The 23,092-nt window shown below is 44.0% G+C and overlaps 1 protein-coding gene across 2 annotated transcripts in view; it reads right to left on the bottom strand.

The window, feature by feature from the left end:
• The window catches only part of LOC117353568, a 312,994-nt gene extending 290,730 nt beyond the window's left edge, over window positions 1-22,264 (bottom strand). For both annotated transcript variants that reach the window (XM_033929657.1, XM_033929658.1), the window contains exons 1-2: window positions 21,690-22,264; window positions 12,777-12,881 (exon numbers count right to left, since the gene is read on the bottom strand). In XM_033929657.1, the coding sequence (XP_033785548.1) occupies window positions 12,777-12,881; window positions 21,690-22,190 (606 nt within the window). In that variant the 5' untranslated portion in view covers window positions 22,191-22,264. The remainder of the gene's footprint in view (window positions 1-12,776; window positions 12,882-21,689) is intronic.
• Between the last annotated feature and the right edge of the window lie 828 nt (window positions 22,265-23,092).

Below are 23,092 nucleotides of genomic sequence, written 5' to 3'. Positions count from 1 at the left end.
TAAGGAATTCTGTTCTCCCTGAATGTAGATAGTTTTCAGGAAGAGATGGTGATCTATGGCCCAAGTCCAGATCTTTTGGGCTTCTTGGCATAAAGGACGAGATCCTGTCCCACCCTGTTTGTTGATGTAGTACATCGCAACCTGATTGTCTGTGCACAACAGCAGGACCTGAGGAAAGAGAAGATAGTAACATAGTAACATAGTAGATGACGGCAGATAAAGACCCGAATGGTCCATCCAGTCTGCCCAACCTGATTCAATTTAAAAAATTTTTTTTCTTTTTTTTTTTTTTTTTTTTTTTCTTCTTAGCTATTTCTGGGCGAGAATCCAAAGCTTTACCCGGTACTGTGCTTGGGTTCCAACTGCCGAAATCTCTGTTAAGACTTACTCCAGCCCATCTACACCCTCCCAGCCATTGAAGCCCTCCCCTGCCCATCCTCCTCCAAACGGCCATACACAGACACAGACCGTACAAGTCTGCCCAGTAACTGGCCTAGTTCAATCTTTAATATTATTTTCTGATTCTAAATCTTCTGTGTTCATCCCACGCTTCTTTGAACTCAGTCACAGTTTTACTCTCCACCACCTCTCCCGGGAGCGCATTCCAGGCATCCACCACCCTCTCCGTAAAGTAGAATTTCCTAACATTGCCCCTGAATCTACCACCCCTCAACCTCAAATTATGTCCTCTGGTTTTACCATTTTCCTTTCTCTGGAAAAGATTTTGTTCTACGTTAATACCCTTTAAGTATTTGAACGTCTGAATCATATCTCCCCTGTCTCTCCTTTCCTCTAGGGTATACATATTCAGGGCTTCCAGTCTCTCCTCATATGTCTTCTGGTGCAAGCCTCCTATCATTTTCGTCGCCCTCCTCTGGACCGCCTCAAGTCTTCTTACGTCTTTCGCCAGATACGGTCTCCAAAACTGAACACAATACTCCAAGTGGGGCCTCACCAATGACCTGTACAGGGGCATCAACACCTTCTTTCTTCTACTGACTACGCCTCTCTTTATACAGCCCAGAATCCTTCTGGCAGCAGCCACTGCCTTGTCACACTGTTTTTTCGCCTTTAGATCTTCGGACACTATCACCCCGAGGTCCCTCTCCCCGTCCGTGCATATCAGCTTCTCTCCTCCCAGCATATACGGTTCCTTCCTATTATTAATCCCCAAATGCATTACTCTGCATTTCTTTGCATTGAATTTTAGTTGCCAGGCATTAGACCATTCCTCTAACTTTTGCAGATCCTTTTTCATATTTTCCACTCCCTCTTCGGTGTCTACTCTGTTACAAATCTTGGTATCATCTGCAAAAAGGCACACTTTTCCTTCTAACCCTTCAGCAATGTCACTTACATACATATTGAACAGGATTGGCCCCAGCACCGAACCCTGAGGGACTCCACTAGTCACCTTTCCTTCCTTCGAGCGACTTCCATTAACCACCACCCTCTGGCGTCTGTCCGACAGCCAGTTTCTGACCCAGTTCACCACTTTGGGTCCTAACTTTAGCCCTTCAAGTTTGTTCAACAGCCTCCTATGAGGAACTGTATCAAAGGCTTTGCTGAAATCCAAATAAATTACATCTAGCATATGTCCTCGATCCAGCTCTCTGGTCACCCAATCAAAAAATTCAATCAGGTTCGTTTGGCACGATTTACCTTTTGTAAAGCCATGTTGCCTCGGATCCTGTAACCCATTAGATTCAAGGAAATACACTATCCTTTCTTTCAGCAACACTTCCATTATTTTTCCAACAACTGAAGTGAGGCTCACCGGCCTGTAGTTTCCTGCTTCATCCCTGTGACCACTTTTATGAATAGGGACCACATCCGCTCTCCTCCAATCCCCAGGAATCACTCCCGTCTCCAGAGATTTGTTGAACAAGTCTTTAATAGGACTCGCCAGAACCTCTCTGAGTTCCCTTAGTATCCTGGGATGGATCCCGTCTGGTCCCATCGCTTTGTCCACCTTCAGTTTTTCAAGTTGCTCATAAACACCCTCCTCCGTGAACGGCGCAGAATCTACTCCATTTTCTCGTGTAACTTTGCCGGACAATCTCGGTCCTTCTCCAGGATTTTCTTCTGTGAACACAGAACAGAAGTATTTGTTTAGCACATTTGCTTTCTCCTCATCACTCTCCACATATTTGTTCCCAGCATCTTTTAGCCTAGCAATTCCATTTTTTATCTTCCTCCTTTCACTAATATATCTGAAAAAATTTTTATCTCCCTTTTTTACATTTTTAGCCATTTGTTCTTCCGCCTGTGCCTTCGCCAAACGTATCTCTCTCTTGGCTTCTTTCAGTTTCACCCTGTAGTCCTTTCTGCTCTCCTCTTCTTGGGTTTTTTTATATTTCATGAACGCCAACTCTTTCGCCTTTATTTTCTCAGCCACTAGGTTGGAGAACCATATCGGCTTCCTTTTTCTTTTGTTTTTATTGATTTTCTTCACATAAAGGTCCGTAGCCATTTTTATCGCTCCTTTCAGCTTAGACCACTGTCTTTCCACTTCTCTTATGTCCTCCCATCCTAACAGCTCTTTCTTCAGGTACTTTCCCATTGCATTAAAGTCCGTACGTTTGAAATCTAGGACTTTAAGTATCGTGCGGCCGCTCTCCACTTTAGCCGTTATATCAAACCAAACCGTTTGATGATCGCTACTACCCAGGTGAGCACCCACTCGAACATTAGAGATACTCTCTCCATTTGTGAGGACCAGATCCAATATCGCTTTTTCCCTTGTGGGTTCCGTCACCATTTGTCTGAGCAGAGCCTCTTGAAAGGCATCCACAATCTCCCTACTTCTTTCCGATTCCGCAGACGGAACATTCCAGTCCGCATCCGGCAGGTTGAAATCTCCCAACAGCAGAACCTCCTCTTTCCTTCCAAACTTTTGGATATCCACAATCAGATCCTTATCAATTTGCTGCGATTGAGTCGGAGGTCTGTAGACTACACCCACGTAGATAGAAGTTCCATCTTCTCTTTTCAGAGCAATCCATATCGCTTCTTCCTCTCCCCAGGTCCCTTGCATTTCGGTCGCTTGGATATTGATCTTTACATAGAGAGCTACTCCTCCACCTTTATGACCATCTCTGTCCTTCCTAAAAAGATTATATCCCGGTATGTTTGCATCCCATCCATGTGATTCACTGAACCATGTCTCTGTGATAGCAACAATATCTAGATCTGCCTCTAATATCAGGGCTTGCAGTTCATGAACTTTGTTGCTTAGACTGCGAGCATTTGTGGTCATCGCTTTCCAGCTATTTTTCAGCGATAATCTCCTTCTTCGTATGGATTTTTGTGTCGTTTCACTTTCCGTTGCAATACTAAGAAATGAGTTGCTGATATTGCTTATGTTGCAGCCTTTACTACTATCACATCTTTTCTTTTGCCGGGGGTGGTCTTTATAATTGTCCTTCGTACATACACCACCCCCACCTTCTAGTTTTAAATGCCTGGAAAAATATTGTCTAAATTTCTCTGCAAGGTTTCTTTTTCCTGCTGTAGTAATATGTAGCCCATCAGTGCAATATAGCTTCTTGTCCTTCCATGTATTTCCCCATCCTCCTATGTACCTGAAGCCTTCTTGATGACACCAGGCTCTGAGCCATCTATTAAAGTCCTCTGTGTTTTTCACTCTTTGCTCTCCTTTTCCATATGCAGGCAGTATTTCAGAAAAAGCTAAAGTCTTTACAAAAGGTTTCACGCCCTCACCAAGCTCCCGAAAAGCTTTCTGTGCTGCAAGTGTGGAGTTGTTGGCCAGGTCATTTGTTCCCAGATGGATAACAACATCAGTGTTAAAATCCTTAGTTTCTTCCTTAACTATAGTCAGTATTTGCCTGGAACTCCTGGTAGCTGAGGATCCTGGAAGACATTTCACTATTTTGGACTCCTCGCCCTGTGTTCCAAGGTTAATGCCTCTGATGATGGAATCCCCCAACAGTAATAGTTTTCTGTTTTTGGCTTTTTTATTTGTACTTAGGGTGCTCTTGTTCTCTTGAGTTTCCTTCATTGGTTCCAGTCCCACCTCCCTTCTGTTTTCCTGAGTATCGCAGTGCACTAGTGGAGCGAAGGAATTCTGTAGAGGTAATATTAGTGAAGGTGGATGTTTCTGTGTTACATGTCGCAGTCTTCCTGAGCCTACTGTGACCCATTTATTCCTGGGCTGTTTTATTCTTTGAGGTAGAGGTGGTAAGTTGGTATGATTTTGTGGAGTGATGGAAGCTGCTTTAATTGTATTCAATTCCTGTTTAAGTTTGCAGAGCTCCTCCTTAATACTGGCAAGTTGAAGACAGATAGGGCAAGCCTTAAGCCTCCAAATAGTATGTCTTGGAATTAAAGCACCACAGTGATTGCATAGAATAAAGGTCATCTTGATTGGTTGTGAAGTCCTGATTATATGGGTCTCTATATATGAATAGTGGTCCCTGGGGTTGGTGGGACTATAAGTAAGACTACTAGTAAGGCAGAAATATAGGCTCTATACCACCTAAAACACAGTATTTTAAACAAAACTGCAGGAAGAAGAAATAAGATTTAACAGAGGAAAGAGAAGGATTTTTTTGTGCTTTTTTATATTTTTTTTTTAGTAAGAAATGTTGGAAGGCCTTGAGGGCATAAAACATTGCTCTGAGTTCCAGGAAATTGATGTGATGTTTCTTTTCCTGGGCTGTCCAAAGACCTTGAGTCTGGAACTCGTTCAAATGAGCTCCCCATGCATAAGGAGAGGCGTCGGTGGTGATGACTAGTTGATGAGGAGGCTGATGGAACAGAAGACCTCTGGATAGATTTGAGGATACCAACCACCATTGAAGAGACTGACGAAGAGATGATGTCACAGATATGTGTCGTGAGCAAGGATCCGTCGCTTGGGACCACTGAGTAGCAAGGGTCCATTGAGGAGTGCGCAGGTGAAGACGTGCGAGGGGTGTGACATGAACTGTGGATGCCATGTGACCCAAGAGTACCATCATTTGTCTGGCTGAGATGGAATGTTGAGGAAGCACCTGCTGACATAGAGACTGAAGGGTTTGAAGACGATTGGTTGGTAAAAATGCTCTCATGAGGAGTGTGTCTAGTATCGCTCCAATGAATTGAAGTCTCTGAGTGGGGATGAGATGAGATTTGGGTAGATTGATCTCGAACCCCAGTATTTGTAGAAACAGGATGGTTTGGTTGGTGGCCAGGAGAACTGCTTGAGCGGATGTGGCCTTTATCAACCAATCGTCCAGGTAAGGAAAGACTTGAAGGTTGTGAGAGCGTAGAAAGGCAGCCACCACAATCAGACATTTGGTGAATACCCTTGGAGAGGAGGCAAGACCGAAGGGCAGCACCTTGTATTGGTAATGACAATGATTGATCATGAAACGGAGATACTGTCTTGAGGTTATATTGATCGGTATGTGAGTGTATGCCTCTTTGAGATCGAGGGAGCATAGCCAGTCGTCTTGATTGAGAAGAGGATAAAGGATGGCTAAGGAAAGCATTTTGAATTTTTCCTTTACTAGATGTTTGTTGAGATCACGAAGATCTAAAATAGGTCTGAGATCTCCTGTTTTTTTGGGAACTAGAAAATAACGGGAGTAGAACCCCTGCCCCTTTTGATCTAAAGGAACTTCTTCTATGGCGTTCAGAAGGAGGAGGGATTGGACTTCCTGAATAAGGAGGGCAGATTGAGGACTGTTCAAAGCAGACTCTTTTGGCAGGTTTTGGGGCGGAAGAGTCTGGAAGTTGAGAGAGTAGCCGTGGTGGATGATGTTGAGGACCCATTGGTCCGAAGTTATAACTTCCCACCGGCTGAGGAACAGAGAGAGACGACCTCCTATAGGTTGAGGCAGGAGAGCAGATATAGGGGTACTGGCTATACTTTGGAGAAGTAAGTCAAAAGGGCTGTGTCTTCTGCTGTGGAGTTGGCTTTACAGGCTGCTGTTGCTGTTGTTGTCTGGAAGGCTGACGCTGTTGTTGCCGTTGACGCCTGGGTTGCTGAGCTGTTGTTGGCAATGGCCGAGCTGTGAAGCGGCGTTGATAGGCTGACTGTTGTCTAAAAGGCCTTGTTGGGGGAGGCTTTTTCTTATTTTTAAGTAGGGTATCCCAACGTGTCTCATGAGCAGACAGCTTTTGTGTAGTCGAGTCCATGGATTCCCCAAAAAGCTCATCCCCTAGGCATGGGGCGTTGGCTAGCCGATCTTGATGATTAACATCAAGCTCAGATACCCGAAGCCAGGCCAAGCGACGCATTGCCACCGACATTGCTGTCGCTCTGGAAGTAAGTTCAAAGGTGTCATAAATGGACCTAACCATGAACTTACGCAGTTGAAACATAGATGACAAGCAATGGTGGAAAGATTGTTGTTTTCGTTGAGGAAGGTATTTCTCAAAGGAAGCCATGGTGGTAAGGAGATGTTTAAGGTAGAAAGAAAAATGAAACCCATAATTTCCAGCTCTATTTGCCAACATTGCATTTTGGTAGAGCCTCTTACCAAATTTGTCCATGGCTTTCCCCTCTCTGCCAGGAGGTACAGAAGCATATACACTGGCTCCTGAGGATTTTTTAAAGGTGGATTCGACAAGTAAAGATTCATGTGGAAGTTGTGGTTTGTCGAACCCAGGAATGGGAATTACTTTATATAGAGAGTCTAACTTACGTGGGGCCCCTGGAACCGTTAAGGGAGTCTCTAAATTCTTGTAGAAAGTCTCCCTCAAGATATCGTGTAGAGGGAGCTTCAAAAATTCCTTTGGAGGTTGGTCGAAGTCAAGGGCATCCAAAAAAGCTTTAGACTTTTTGGACTCAGCCTCCAAAGGAATGGACAGGGAATCACACATATCTTTCAGGAAACTGGAGAAAGATGAAGTGTCATGCTTAGAGGACGGGTCATGTACAGCAGACTCCTCCTCATCTGAGGAACATTCTCCTTCAGAGAGAAAGGGTTCCTCTGAATCTCCCCACAGATCAGGATCCCTGACATGGGGAGAACGGTCCCGAGACTCTGGTGTAGATGGTTCTACATGCCGGGTCTTGCGCACCGATTTACCCGATCTCATCGACATCGACCCAGGCGATGTAATCGGTTGTACCGGAGCCGAAGTCTGCACCGACTGATGTTGAGCTCTCGGCTCCGGCGCAAGGACTGGCATCGATACCGATGAGGTGGAGTGAATCGGTACCGAGGGAGTGGATACCGACAGCACAGGTTGTTCCACTATCGGTACCGGCTCAGTGCGGACCGGCACCGGAAGGTTCGGTGCCAGGATAGCTGGAAGAAGCTGTTGTAATTGCTCCTTCAGCTATGCTTGGAGAATGGCCGCAATACGGTCATCAAGGGATGGCACCGGTACCGCTTTTTTCTTCTGCGGTACCTGCGGTGCCACTCGACGCCCCGGAGATGAGGAGCCCGATGTCGAGGGACTCACCTCGATAGGAGCGGAGCGCTTCCGCTGGCGCCTCACAGTCGGCAGGATTGGACTCACTGCACTCGAGAACGGAGGATGCTCCAGCGGGGAAGGCTTCTTAGCCGGCTTACCTGCATGTTGGGACGCCGGTGCGGAGTCTCGCGGCGTCGAAGAAGAGGGTGCCGACTGAACCGGTGCCGAAGTCGGAGTCGATGGAACGGGATCGGACATCTCGGCACCGAACAGTAATCGCTGCTGTATTTGGCGATTTTTTAAAGTTCGTTTTTTAAGTGTGGCACAGCGGGTGCAGGTGGAGGCCTGATGCTCAGGACCCAAACACTGTAAGCACCAGTTGTGTGGTTCCGTGAGAGATATGGGCCGAGCACACCGCTGGCACTTTTTAAAACCTGGCTGAGGGGGCATGAAAGTGAAGACCGCTTCAGCCAAATCGAAGGCCGAGGCTTCGATGGTGGCAGAAGGCCCCGCAGGGGAAAAGCCAAATTGAATCAAAAAAACAAAGTTTGTTTTTTGTTTTTTTTTATAAAAATGAAAGAAAAAATGAAATAGGCAAAAGCCAAAAAGGTTTACGCGAGCGGGAAGGCAAGTCAAAAAAATTTTCAACAGCCGTTGAAAAAACGCGTCTTCTTAGCTCCGCGGAAACTAAGAAACTGGTGGACCGCGCACCTCTGTCGGGCGGGAAGGCACTCGCGCGTGCGCGGTGCGGCATGCCAGAACTTTCCAAGTTCTTAGAGTGCAATCACTCTAAAATTGTCCGTACCGGGGCTCCGTCGGTGCCGTCACCCATCAGTCAAGAATATGCTGCCTGCTTGTCCTGGGATAAAGTCTGGTACAGTACTCCCCTGATATTTGCGGGGGTTCCAATGCTAAAAAAACCACGAATACGGTTTTTAGCGGGGGAGATAGGAGAGGGTAGCCGGAGCACCAGCGAGTGAAGGAAATCACTCGTGGTATGCTCCGACCGCCTCTTCCCGAAATAAAGTCAGGCTTCACAATCAGGAGCTGCTTTGACACTTGGTTCCATCTCTGCAGCAGCTCGTCCCATGGCTAGGAGAGAGCTCATGCCGGCAGGTCGTCTGCCAAGGGCTTGCCGCTACTGCTAATCATTTCCCTGTCTTTTTTCCCTGCCTGCGGGAATCTTGCCTGCGGGTGCATTGGGGGTGCTTGTTTTTGTGCCAATAGTTTGTGGGTACACCAGGGGGCCTCCGTCTGCGACGATACAGCACAGGCCCGGTGTCATACCTGGTCTCCTGCCTCTCAGAATCACCCATTCCTGCCCCCGCCCCAACACCCCTTAGAAGTGTGTTATGTACTGGACGATATCCATTCACCCGGGCTTTACCTGAATACACTTAGCATATTAGTTGTGTCGTGTGCTGCTGGTCGTTGGTCATTTTATAGTTCGCTTTCATTAAACATTTTCGGGCAGACAAAGTGTCAAGAATTTGGTGATTTTGGCGGGCTTTTCCAATTTTGTTCTAACTTGCCTATGCCTTGCTTTCGAATTGTTTCCAACCACTGTGACTTTTGCTTGCCTCTGCAATTTTATTTTGCCTAGCCTTTGCATTGATTCTATACTGTGTGCAGAATTTATTAAATCGCATGTGGTGGTATTTGAACTTGTTTGGCGGCATTTGATTTTATCTGGTTTGCTGGACAGATGTTTGAGTTTTTTTTATGATTGTTTGGCGGTATTTGATTATTGGTGCCAGTATGATGAATTCTTATGTTTACTTTTGGCATCTCCAGTCCTTGTATTGCACATCATCTTTAATGCTTTGGGACAGTGACAGTTTTGGACCAGTGATCATACTAACATTTCAGCCAGTGTTTATACTAACTTAGCAGTAAAACCTACCACTTTCATGTTAAATGGGAAATGGATTAATTCTTCACCATGGTGAAAGTCAAGTGTTGCTGCCTAATTTGTAACGCCTCAGTATCCTTGCCCAAAAAGGGTAATCTGGAACGTCATTATAAGGCTCCTCACAACAATAAGTTTGATGTTGATTTTCCACCCAAGTGTGAAATTCGTAAACTGAAGCTCAAAGAATTTAAATCGAAATTGGCTACTCAGCAACAGTTGATGGCGAAGCCAAGGTCACAGAGCATCCTTCAAGGTCAACAACCTGATCACAAAGAAATGCAAACCTTTCACTAAAGGGGAATTTGTAAAAGATTGTTTTCATGAAGCAGCTGACAATATTTTTTGAAGGATTTAAAAAGAACAAGATCATAGCTGCTATTCAAGATGTACAATTGTCAAGAAACACCGTCATGCAGCAAATAGAAAAGATGTGTGGAGATACAACTGAACAATTGTTGGAGGATGTTTCAAATTGTGTTGCTTTCTCACTCTAACTGGATGAATCTACAGACATAAGAGACAGCCCAGTTACTAGTCTTTATCCAGATGGCTTTTGAAGACTTCAGTGTTAAAGAACTACTTTGAATGATTTCTTTAAAAGGGAGAACTACCGGTCAGGAAATATTCAGTTATTTCCATTATTTTGTGACATAGTGTAATCTTCCATTGCATAGACATGTTTCCATCACTACAGATGGAGCAAGAGCAATGACAGGTGAGGTTAAGGGTTTCATAGTCCCAGATTTCTTTTCTAACAACTGCATCATTCACCAGCAAGTTTTGGCAAGCAAGAGACTCAATACAAAACTGTCATAGACTGTCAAAATTGTAAATTCAGTTCGTGGAAGATCACTTCAAAGACGGCTTTTCAACCTTACTCTTGATGAAGAGGCAGCGGAAATAATTTTGCACACATATGTAAGGTAGCTAAGTAGACACAAATTTCTGCAAATTTGTGATTTCCTGAGTGAAATAAGAAGTTTTTTGAAGGAGAGGAAGATGACCGAGCAGAATTGAAAGATAAGGAATGGTTATGTGATCTGCCATTTCTCGCTGACTTTACAGGCAAACTAAGTGATATGAACCTTGAGCTACAAGGTAAAAACAAATGCATTGGCGAGATGAGTACAGTTTCATCCTACAAGAGCAATGATGACTGACCTTGCAAACACTTTTGATCATTTTCCTAATACGCAGGACTATCTGGGACAATGTCCAAATTTTGTTTTTCTGAACGAGAAGTATGTGACAGAAATCTGTTCTGTTATCCAGGAATTCGAAAATAGATTCTGTGACTTCCAAAAAATTGGAACAGTTGTGGAGTACTTGTCATACCCATTCAAAGTAGATGTGGACATTAAAGAAACTGCAACTGCTTTCGGTAAAAATTACTCATTGAATAAGCCATCTCCTGAAAATGAAAAATTAACCATTAAAAATGACATTTTTCTCAAGACCCGTGCTGAGCAAAAATTGTTTTGGAAGCTAGTGCCTAGAGACAAATCTCCCAACTTGAGAAGATGCAGTGAAGCTGTACATTCTTGTTTCAGTTCAACTTATTTGTGTGAATCTACATTTTCCCATCTGAAATGACAAAGAATACACAACGTTCCAACATGACAGATGAACATCTCCAGGATTCCCAAAGACTGGCCCTCACGCATTATTCACTCAACTTCAAAAATCTGGTGGATGAAATGCAGGCTCAGACGTCTCACTAATGAGCAAGAGCGAAATGTTAAAGATTGTACAAGATCAGCCTGGATCAATACTTGACCTAAATTTAACACAAATTACTCAATAAAAGTTAAAGAAAGTTATTAAGCCAGAGAAAGTTATTACTCAATAAAACTAAGAAAAATGTACTTTCCATTTCCCCTCGCATTTCTTACTGGATCTATGCCTCTCTGTTTTGTTTTTTGCATAATTTGCTTAACAGCTGATCACATCCAAGTAAATGACAGAAGGTTCATAAAAAATGGGGGGGAATCCTCCAACTTTATTGGGTTAATTTAATTTGAAGCTTAATTTTCATGGTGGTAAATCACTGGCACTTTTGGCTGGAAAAAGTAGATAACAGACTACTGAGCAGAAGTAACAGAATGCGCCTCTCAACCTTTCAGGGACTGTGTCCCTTACAGATCTATATAGAGCAGGGATCTCAAAGTCCCTCCTTGAGGGCCGCAATCCAGTCTGGTTTTCAGGATTTCCCCAATGAATATGCATTGAAAGCAGTGCATGCACATAGATCTCATGTATATTCATTGGGGAAATCCTGAAAACCCGACTGGATTGCAGCCCTCGAGGAGGGACTTTGAGATCCCTGATATAGAGGTACTAATAGTCAGTTTTATTCGTCATTCCTTTTTATTTACAAATAGATTTCTCCCTAAACAACAATCATAGCAGTCCCCCAACTGCCCTCCTTCCACATCCCCTTCCACACCACATTTCTTTTTAACTTTATTTGACTTTTTGGCCACCACAATCAAGATCAGGTTTTACTCCTGTGAAAACCCTAGTTGACTATAAATGAACATCCATGGTTATTTCAGATCCCATTCTGGATTGGACTAGAAGCATAGCTATACAGAAAAAGACTTAATTCCTAAAGAATAGTAATAAAAAACACATTTGAGCAATATTCGCTGTAAGCGTGACTCTGCTCCCCTAGTCAGTCATATGAGTAATCATATGGCTTTAGATGTTAAGTATACAGTGTTACTTCAATCCAACAAGGATACGGGGAATGTATCCTAGTATTTGTTATATCAAGAACATAGGTTCATATTCCAGTGGCACACCCTGGCCCCAGTGGGGTTGAACAATGAGATCGACTGCTTTCAGATTTAAGATCTGGTAGTTCCCCCTCGGAGTGACATTGTTTGTGACGCATGCAGTGGGGGAGTATTTGTAGGGTGCGTGGTCTGTTGGTGCGTAATGCGACGCCAGTAGCGTTCTATATGCTGGACGGAGGAATCTTACTTCCCGGTAAGCCGCAGGCAGGAATTAAAGCTGCATAAACAGCATGAGAGTAGCTAGTATATATTTATGAGTTTGTGCGTTCTGTGAACATTTGATTATTGTGTGTTATAGGTGGTGGTGTGATTAGGATTATTTTGTTTTTGTAGTACCCCTCCTGAAGAAGCCAACTGGTGAAACCTAGGTTGGGGAAGGGTCGGTGAAAATGTATCAGTTCAGTTATGGTGATTAAGGAAGTGCCCGGAGTAGCTGTGTTGGCCATACCACCACCAAACATACCAAGATAAGTTGTTCTTGTTGGAGTTGTTAGAACATGTTCTATGGTTATTGGTGGGAGAGACAGTGAACATGCAATGATGGTCTCTATACACAGCTACTCTGTGAATTTTCACTGGGTTATAGTTGTGGGTCTGAGCGTTCACTATTAAGTACAATCAAAGTTTTGAAGTGATTATTTATACAGTATGGCATTTTAAAGTGACTAATGAAAGTTGAAATAAAAAACACTTGCCTGACAAAAAAATATCCTTTTCTCAAGGCTGAGTATGTCTTCTTTGATTGTCTTGATTGATGGTTTGGCATCCTTAATGTCTGTTTTTGACAAGTTATATAATACCTTAAGAAAAATACAAACATAAAAAGTTAGCATGCAGGGTATGTTACACCAGTGAATTCCTATGTGCACGGTCTGTGGGAGTATTCAACAATTCAGGGTTTCTGGCAGGAGATAGTGCCGTTTTTAAGCAGGACGCTGCATACTTTAGTTTTCCATAGTAACATACATAGTAACATAGTAGATGACGGCAGATAAAGACCCGAATGGTCCATCCAGTCTGCCCAACCTGATTCAATTAAAAAAATTTTTTTTTAATTTTTCTTCTTAGCTATTTCTGGGCAAGAATCCAAAGCTTTACCCGGTACTGTGCTTGGGTTCCAACTGCCAAAATCTCTGTTAAGACTTACTCCAGCCCATCTACACCCTCCCAGCCATTGAAGCCCTCCCCTGCCCATCCTCCACCAAACGGCCATACACAGACACAGACCGTGCAAGTCTGCCCAGTAACTGGCCTAGTTCAATATTTAATATTATTTTCTGATTCTAAATCTTCTGTGTTCATCCCACGCTTCTTTGAACTCAGTCACAGTTTTACTCTCCACCACCTCTCTCGGGAGCGCATTCCAGGCATCCGTTACCCTCTCCGTAAAGTAGAATTTCCTAACATTGCCCCTGAATCTACCACCCCTCAACCTCAAATTATGTCCTCTGATTTTACCATTTTCCTTTATCTGGAAAAGATTTTGTTCTACGTTAATACCCTTCAAGTATTTGAACGTCTGAATCATATCTCCCCTGTCTCTCCTTTCCTCTAGGCAGGGGTGTCCAATGTCGGTCCTCGAGGGCCGCAATCCAGTCGGGTTTTCAGGATTTCCCCAATGAATATGCATTGAAAGCAGTGCATGCACATAGATCTCATGCATATTCATTGGGGAAATCCTGAAAACCCGACTGGATTGCGGCCCTCGAGGACCGACATTGGACAAACCTGCTCTAGGGTATGCATATTCAGGGCTTCCAGTCTCTCCTCATACGTCTTCTGGCGCAAGCCTCCTATCATTTTCGTCGCCCTCCTCTGGACCGCCTCAAGTCTTCTTACGTCTTTCGCCAGATACGGTCTCCAAAACTGAACACAATACTCCAAGTGGGGCCTCACCAATGACCTGTACAGGGGCATCAACACCTTCTTCCTTCTACTGACTACGCCTCTCTTTATACAGCCCAGCATCCTTCTGGCAGCAGCCACTGCCTTGTCACACTGTTTTTTCGCCTTTAGATCTTCGGACACTATCACCCCAAGGTCCCTCTCCCCGTCCGTGCATATCAGCTTCTCTCCTCCCAGCATATACGGTTCCTTCCTATTATTAATCCCCAAATGCAATACTCTGCATTTCTTTGCATTGAATTTTAGTTGCCAGGCATTAGACCATTCCTCTAACTTTTGCAGATCCTTTTTCATATTTTCCACTCCCTCTTCGGTGTCTACTCTGTTACAAATCTTGGTATCATCTGCAAAAAGGCACACTCTTCCTTCTAACCCTTCAGCAATGTCACTCACATACATATTGAACAGGATTGGCCCCAGCACCGAACCCTGAGGGACTCCACTAGTCACCTTTCCTTCCTTCGAGCGACTTCCATTAACCACCACCCTCTGGCGTCTGTCCGACAGCCAGTTTCTGACCCAGTTCACCCCTTTGGGTCCTAACTTCAGCCCTTCAAGTTTGTTCAACAGCTTCCTATGAGGAACTGTATCAAAGGCTTTGCTGAATTCCAAGTAAATTACATCTAGCATATGTCCTCGATCCAGCTCTCTGGTCACCCAATCAAAAAATTCAATCAGGTTCGTTTGGCACGATTTACCTTTTGTAAAGCCATGTTGCCTCGGATCCTGTAACCCATTAGATTCAAGGAAGTACACTATCCTTTCTTTCAGCACTTGCAATGTTATTTTGTCATTTTCTTTTACCTACTTTGTTTTCGGCTCTCTACGCCTGTTTATAAGCAAGTGTTATATTCTTGGGAAAAAGTGTATTTTAAACCATTGGCTGGATGATCAGCCTCCCTCAGTGTGGTACTGGAGGAATAAATTACACATTGGTGCAACTCCTCCAGCCCTTTAACCATTTGTCATTCATCTCTGGATCCTTTCGAGTAGTACTATGTCCTTCTTCATGTACGGCGACCAGTGCTGGATACAGTATTCCAGGTGGGGGCTTACCACGGCATGATAACCTTCTCCGATCTGTTTGTGATCCCCTTCTTAATCATTCCTAGCATTCTGTTCACTTTTTTTTTTTAATATCATTTGGAAGAGCATGTGTTTTGCTACAGAAGCTATCTATCCTGTTTCATTTTGGACCCGACCTTTCTTTGGTAAGAATTAAAGCTGCAAAGATAAGCACTCCCATGCCTCATGTGACCTAAAACGCCAACTTTGCTTAAGCACTGTAGCAGAAGGAAACTACCTAGGAGTCTGGAATTTTGCAGTTTGGTACAACACCTTGGGGCAAGTTTTGCGAACGTGCTTCCATTTCTACAGGTCAGCAAAGTAGGCAAAAAAATTCATGAATGAAAATTTTTGGCACAGTTTGGCTCCATACTGCTGCTGGTAGGTAAGTCAGTTGAGGGTACAACTTTACCAGCAGACATGTACCATGCGATACTTCCAAGATTTACAATATGAGCTTTTACAGTCAAGTGAAGCTGAAGATATGACCATCCAAAAAATATGGCTTTATGCAAATTTTCACTGTTTTTCAGAGTTAAATATCTCTAATGTGTAGTTTTTAAAAAAATATCATTTGAAAGAGCATGTTTTCTGCTACAGAAGCTATCCTGTTTCATCTTGGACCCTACACATTAGAGATATTTGACTCTGAAAAACAATGAAAATTTGCATAAAGCCTTATTTTTTGGATGGTCATATCTTCAGCTTCACTTGACTGTAAAAGCTCATATTGTAAATCTTGGAAGTATCGCATGGTACATGTCTGCTGGTAAAGTTGTACCCTCAACTGACTTACCTACCAGCAGCAGTATGGAGCCAAACTGTGCCAAAAATTTTCATTCATGAATTTTTTTGCCTACTTTGCTGACCTGTAGAAATGGAAGCACGTTCGCAAAAGCAGTGTTCTCCCCAGGGCCTTACAGCCGGGCGCTGCGCCCGGCTGATTTAGATGACCGCCAGCTAATCCTGCTGCTGCCGCTGATGCTCCTTCCCGGGCTGACTCGCCGCCGAAAATTTTGTTTGACGCCTGCCTTTTTTTTTTTGCCAGCATGCTTTTACTTGCTTCAGGCCTTCCTCGTTGCTGGGATCTGCCTACTTTCTGTTTCCGCGAAGGCAGGACCCGACAGTGAGGAAGGCCTGAAGCAAGTAAAAGCAGCAAGTTGTAAGCTTCCCTCCGGGGTTCTATCGTGTAGGTGCCGGCTTCCCTTCTCTTCCCCCCCTGGGACGCTACTTCCGGTTTTGGAGGGAAGCCAGCACGCACACGATAGAGCCCCGGAGGGAAGCTTACAACTTGCTGCTTTTACTTGCTTCGGGCCTTCTTCGCTGCCAGGTCCTGCCTTCGCGGAAACAGAAAGTAGGCAGGATCCGGCAACGAGGAAGGCCCGAAGCAAGTAAAAGCAGCAAGTGTAGTGGTATACCATTTGAGAAAAACAAACACACGGACATCGGACCTGATTCTGCTTGCTCTTTTAAAGCTCCAATCCAAGCAACTTTGGTGCCTATTGTGGAAGATAAAGTGGTCAGCCAGGAAGAATGAAATCAAAAAAGTTCAAGTTTAGTCAAGCTGTGATTTGAACTTTATAGGCATTTGTTTTTCATCCTTTAACTGGCAGGCAAAAGGATGCTCCATTTATTAATCTTGCAAAGTCTGATACAGGAAAAGCTAGAAGTGCATCAGGATTTAAGGAGCTTGGGGTGTGCAAATCCACTTAATGCAGAAATTACAGTAAAACGAAATCACTTTTCTATTTCACTGCAGCTCTGTGAGGTTTTTCGAGCTAATGTTCTTTTGCACTTAGCTATAGTCAAATGATGGATAGGAATATGTTTATTTCATTTAAGCTAAGGGAAAACAATATTTTTTCTGAGTATCCTTTAAATAATGGTTTACAAATTAATTCAGCCTGTTTTAAGGCTGGGTTTTGTTTTTCACATTATTGCTTCTGTTTTTATAATCCTTAAAAAAATAAGGGGCAATTCTCCAAGTGGGTTCTTCCTCGTAGGCACCCTGAGACTGTACAGGGAACGCCTATTCTATAGCAGCGAATGGGCTCCCAGGTTCCATTACAGAATGATAGCATATAGCCTTAGATTCAGGTGCCTTACAGTTAAAGCAGCCATAGAGCTGACGTAACTAAGCATGTCCATTTGTGGGAGAAATTATTTTATTTTCAGTTTAGTGATCAAAATGTGTCTGTTTTGAGAATTTATATCTGCTGTCTATATTTTGCACTATGGCCCCCTTTTACTAAATCGCAATAACAGTTTTTAGCGCAGGGAGCCTATGAGCATCGAGAGCATCTCCCTGCACTAAAAACCGCTATTGCGATTTAGTAAAAAGGGAGGGGGTATATTTGTCTATTTTTGTCTAGTTGTTCCTGAGGTGACATTGCATAAAATCATCTAACTTGACCTCTTTGAAAACCTGCGGAATATAAATGATAATTAACATTTTCTCTGCGTACAGTGTGCTTTGTGGGGGTTTTTTTTATTTTATTTTATTGTTGGTAGATCATTTTAACTTGGTCATTTTAAAAGTAGCTTGCAAGCCCAAAAAGTGTGGGCACCCTTGCTGTAGAGCCATTTCTTGTATGACTAGATTAGCTATATATATATATATATTTTTTTTTAGTTGTTTAAATTCATGCAGAAATAAATTGCTAGATTGAACCTAATGACTTCATTAACGCCTTTCCTTTTTTTTAACTTCTATACCATTTGAAAGAGGGCAAAAACTAATTAAATTTAGTAAAAATATTCTGGCACAAGTGTCAAACCTTAAAAAAGGAAGTCATATTGAGCATTGGAAAATAATAATAATAATTAACTAATAAAAATAATACACATTTAGGGCTCCTTTTACTAAGTTACAATAGTGGTTAGTGCGCAGAGAACTGCCACATGCGCTAGATGCTAACGCCAGCATTGAGCTGGCGTTAGTTTTCCCAAATAGCACAGGGGTTTGCGCGCGCTAAAAATGCTAGCGCACCTTAGTAAAAGAGGGGGTTAATTTTCCCCACCACCAAATTTCCCCATCCCGCCCCACCCGGCTACTTTTTTCATGCCACCCGGCTGGAAAAAATTTCTGGGGAGAACACTGAAAAGATTTCAAACTTGGCACAGAAACATGCCCCAAGGTGTCCAAATTGCAAAATTTCAGACTCCTAGGTAGTTTCCTTCTGCCGCAGTGCTTAAGCAAAGTTGGCGTTTTAGGTCACACAAGGCATGGGAGTGGATTGCTTTTGTTCAACCACCCCTAGCTTCTGACCAAATTGAGATAGATACAAAAAATTTTGCAGCATTTCATTTGAGACCCTAGACAACACCCCTGTAAAATTTGGTTGGATTTCAAGGGGGTTGAGTGGGCTCCTGGTCCACTTGACATGGAATGAATGACCCCTTTGTAAAAAATCAAAATTGCGTTAAAAACACTGCCTCATGATGGAGACAGATAGGTGAACTTTCATCAAAACTTTGAGATGTTTGAGTCAATAATTTCTGATGACTTGTATGAAGGTCTTTTATGAGTTAAGGCCCTCTCTGCCCTGTAGGCTGTTAAATGACATTGTGATTCTTGATTATGCCAATGGTGCAAGCATCAATTGTATCAATAGTTTCTGGATCCATTGCTTATTATACAAATGTTCAGAAAATAAACTCACTTTTTTCAAGCAATGGAAATAAAACATGTGAAAGCAAAAGATTACATCACTAACATGCCTGGTATTCACAAACAAATTTACTGGAACACGGCGTCACCAGATGTGGTAAGAGCGGATAGCGTAGATCAGGGATCTCAAAGTCCCTCCTTGAGGGCCACAATCCAGTCGGGTTTTCAGGATTTCCCCAATGAATATACAATGAAAGCAGTGCATGCACATAAATCTCATGCATATTCATTGGGGAAATCCTGAAAACCTGACTGGACTGTGGCCCTCAAGGAGGGATTTTGAGACCCCTGGTGTAGATGGTTTTAAGAAAGTTTTGGACAAGTTCCTGGAGGAAAAGTCTATAGTCTATTATTGAGAAAGACATGGGGGAAGCCACTGCTTGCTCTGTATTCCATTGGTAGCATGGAATATTGCTACATCTTAGGTTTTGGCCAGGTACTAGTGACCTGGATTGGCCACCGTGAGAATGGGATACTGTGCTTGATGGACCATTGGTCTGACCCAGTAAGGCTATTCTTATGTTCACATCAATAACAATATGGTGTAACATGAAACACATAGTAAAAAAATAAACTACTTTTATTCATAAATTATTCTACAGATTTGATTCAGCACTGTAATAATTATGCGGGGTCAACACATATAAGCTTTAAAATAAATAATAAGCAGCAAATTATATATGATGTATTGCTCTTCCACAGTTCAGCCTGAATATAGGAAGAATTCTCCAAGGACAAATACCATTAATAGTTTCAAATAGTTCAAGTTACACTGCTTTGACTAACCAGAATTCAATTGCAAATTTCTTCTCTGTACAAAAAAACACCATCCTGAAAATTTGACATTTAGTAGAGAAAAAGCTGCTTTATCCAATGCTTTTTGAACCAAAGTGATTGCTGGTGTCAAAACTGAAATACAAAGCTTCAAAGATGGGTAAAATTTGTTAATATTTTTGCTGCTCTGTTTAACTTGCAATATCAACTATAATAATCCTCTAAGCGCGCATGCGCACTTAGGAGGCTGTGGGTACCTGACATGTGCTGTGTCCCTCCGTGGCCGTATTCGGAAGCTTGAGGCGCATGCGCCGGCTTGGCGCACCGGGCAGCGGGATGAAGGCGGTGCGGAGCGGTGCTGGCTGCCAGGAGGAGGGCTACGAGCCACTGAAGACTCTCCCCAAAGCCCCAGCGGAGGGTCGGGCGCTGCCCCTGCACAGGGCTGACGAGCTGAAGGTATTCCGGGCGGCGGCTCGAACCTGAATCCCTCTCCTTCCTCACTGACGCCAAAAGAAGCTGCAGCTGGGGCAGCCGGGGCCCCCCCACCGCGCCTCCTTGGCCTCTCTCGCTCTGAGCACTCACTCCAGATACCTGAGAGGAACGGCTGGAGGGTGTCGCGCCGGTGCTGAAGGTGAAAGGGGGCTGCTTTTGGGAGAGGGGTGTGCTGGGGGCAGACAGCTTTGCTCGGGGGGGGGGGGAGACAGAAGGGGACCACAGAGAAGGTGAAAGGGGGCTGCTTTGGAGGGAGAGGTGTACTGGGGGCAGACAGCCTTGCTCTGGGGGGAAGACAGAAGGGAGGGGGCTGTTTTGTGGGGGGAGGGGTGTGCTGGGGGTAGACAGCTTTGCTCTGGGGGGGAAGACAGAAGGGGGCCACGGAGAGACAGTCAGGGAGAGGAATAGGGGGCTGCTTTGGGGGAGGGTGTGCTTGGGGCAGACAGCTTTGCTCTAGGGGGGGAAGACAGGACACAGACAGACAGGGGGCCAGAGAAACAGACAGAAAGGAAGACAGACAGCGGCCAAGGAGAGAGAGAGAAAGACAGACAGACACAAACATCTATTCTAGCACCCGTTAATGTAACAAGCTTAAAGACTAGTCTTTGCAAATAAATGAAAGCAGGCCTTGAAGTTTTCATAGATGAATAGTAATCAATAGTTGAGCAGGTGGTTTCAGTGGGCAGACTAGATAGGCTAATTGGTCTTTATTTGCCATCATGTTTCTATTAGGTGTATCAAGCAAGAAGACACCACTTAAATTTGTAACAAATCTATGGCACCCTAAAGATGAAGCCAAAAATTAGCAAATTGAGGTTTTTGGCCAACTTTGGCATGAAGGCATCAGAAGAGTGCTTAACCTAGACTTTTAAAACTCTAAACACTTATTAAGTACAAAAAGTTGAACCAGTAGACTAAATTTTAGGCTGATGTTAGCAATACTCTATGTACAGGAGGCCCTTGAAGTTGTCCATTTGTTTTGTACACTATATGCAAAACTGTTAAGGCCTCTACTTAGGCACCTCTTACTAAATGAATTTCAGGTTTTAGGAGTTGAAACTTTGCATGGCTTAGTGTCATAAGTTAGGGTACCTACAAGCCAAATTTCATTAAAATCGAAGATGGTAAGGTGGGGACCATTTGTACAGTTGACATGGACTGACTCTAACTAACTCTTATCGAATTACTTTGTACACAGCTAGATATATGCTTTGAGGCGATCTATTGTTAATGAACTTGTAAACTTTATAGGGCTTTTCCTATTATGGCACGCATATGACCCAGATTTGTCTGGGCTCGAAGGACCTCTGATCTGACTCACTTAAGTGGGGAAAACGATTGTTACGTTTTCTCCTAAACTTCAAGAGATCTAATAACCATCTCCAGGCAAACGTGTGCTGACAAGTCACAAAACACAATTGTGTTTTCTATACCCCCATCGACAGACAAACATATTTAAATCGATTAAAATAAAACCCAGCACTTAATGAGAATGACAAGCCGGGCAGAAGGGAGAATTAGGAGGGGGCGGGGTAGGGTGTTCTGTTTCTTTTCGCACGTGCGGCGCGTAACACTGCTTGAGCCCTCCGCATTGAGTCCAGCTAAAGGAAGTACGACAGGCAGAAAGGCGCGAGGCCTCAACAGAGCACATAGTTCTGTTCTGGTTCTGAACCTCCCACCCAATCAATAACGGGACACTCACCGCATTTCCACTCTGCTGTTCCTCCACGACTGCCTGAGCCGCCTCTTCCTCCTCCTGCGTCTCCTGTTCCTGGTTTTCTTCTTCCTCCTCCTCTTCTTCTTCTTCTTCTTCTTCCTCTTCTTCTTCTTCTTCTTCTTCTTCTTCTTCTTCCTCCTCCTCCTCTTCCTCCGCTGCCGCCGCATCCTCGTCGTCATCGATCGTCTCCATCTCATCTATTATCGGCTGTTCGCCGGGATCCCCGCTGTCTTGTTCTTCCTCCCACAGTCTTACCATACCCTGCTCGGTCTCTTCGCCCGCGTCTTCCTCTCCCGAGAGTTCTAAATCCATATCCACAACCCCCGACTCCTCCAGCCCTTCTTCTCCTAGTGCCGCTGCCACGATTTCTTCTTCCTCCTCGTCGTCGTCATCAGGCACCATATCCTGCACGTCCAGCTCCTCAGGGTCCTTTTCTGCCGTTTCCAAATCCCCCATTCTCCCGTATTCCGACCAATTGTCCGCCATGCTGTTAGAATTTTCCTCTGCAGTGTAAGTGCACTAAGAGGTGAATCAATCCGCGCTCCAAGGGCACCTCCGCCACTAAGCGAGATGGTGACGTCTATGATATACTTTATTATGTTTCACCCAGAAGGGTGGAGCATAAAGAAAAATAGTCCGATACCCGATGGGTTGGAAGAGGAAAAGATACGTATCAAATGGGCTTAAAAACTAAAGTTTATGTAGAACCTGTCGTGGAAACAGTAAAACGCTGGCATAAGCTCTGAATTTACGCACAAACTGCCAGATTAAAAAATGTACACAATAATCACGTGATATGATTTTTTTTTTTTTTTTTTTTTTTTTTTTTTTTTAGTTGGCTGCTGGTGGGAGAAAACCGGTGGAGACAGAGCAGTGTTTATCCCAGGATAAGCAGGCAGCCTATTCTCACATGTGGGTGATGTCATCCACGGAGCCCCGATGCGGACAGCCTCGCAAGCATACTTGCTTGTAGAAAACTTTAGAAGTTTTGAGTCAGCCGCACAGGGCATGGGGAAGTGCCTTCCCGCCCAGCACAGGGGGAGTCTCCTCAGTTCTCAGTTTTCTGCGGAGCCGAGAAGTCTGTACTTTGACGTTCTGCGCTGAACTTCATTGCTTCATGCCTTTTCTCACCGCGGTTTGTGTTCTTTTTAGTCGCAAATCGCTGCGTTACTTATTTTCTTTTAATTTATTTAAAAAAAAAGAAGACTTTATTTTATTTTTTTCGGCGACTAACTGGCGAGGCAGGCTGCGGGCTTCAACCTTGCAGCAGCTATCTTCCCTCCAATGTCCTGGCCAGTAACGGGCTTCAAGAAGTGTAGCCAGTGCCAGCATGCAATTTCTCTCACGGACCCACACAGCTGGTGCCTCAAGTGCCTCGAGCCTGACCG

The sequence above is a fragment of the Geotrypetes seraphini genome, chromosome 2, assembly GCF_902459505.1.
Source record: "Geotrypetes seraphini chromosome 2, aGeoSer1.1, whole genome shotgun sequence".
Taxonomy (NCBI): Eukaryota; Metazoa; Chordata; class Amphibia; order Gymnophiona; family Dermophiidae; genus Geotrypetes; species Geotrypetes seraphini.
Note: the sequence above shows the minus strand (reverse complement) of the source record. Positions and strands in the feature narration are given on the sequence as shown.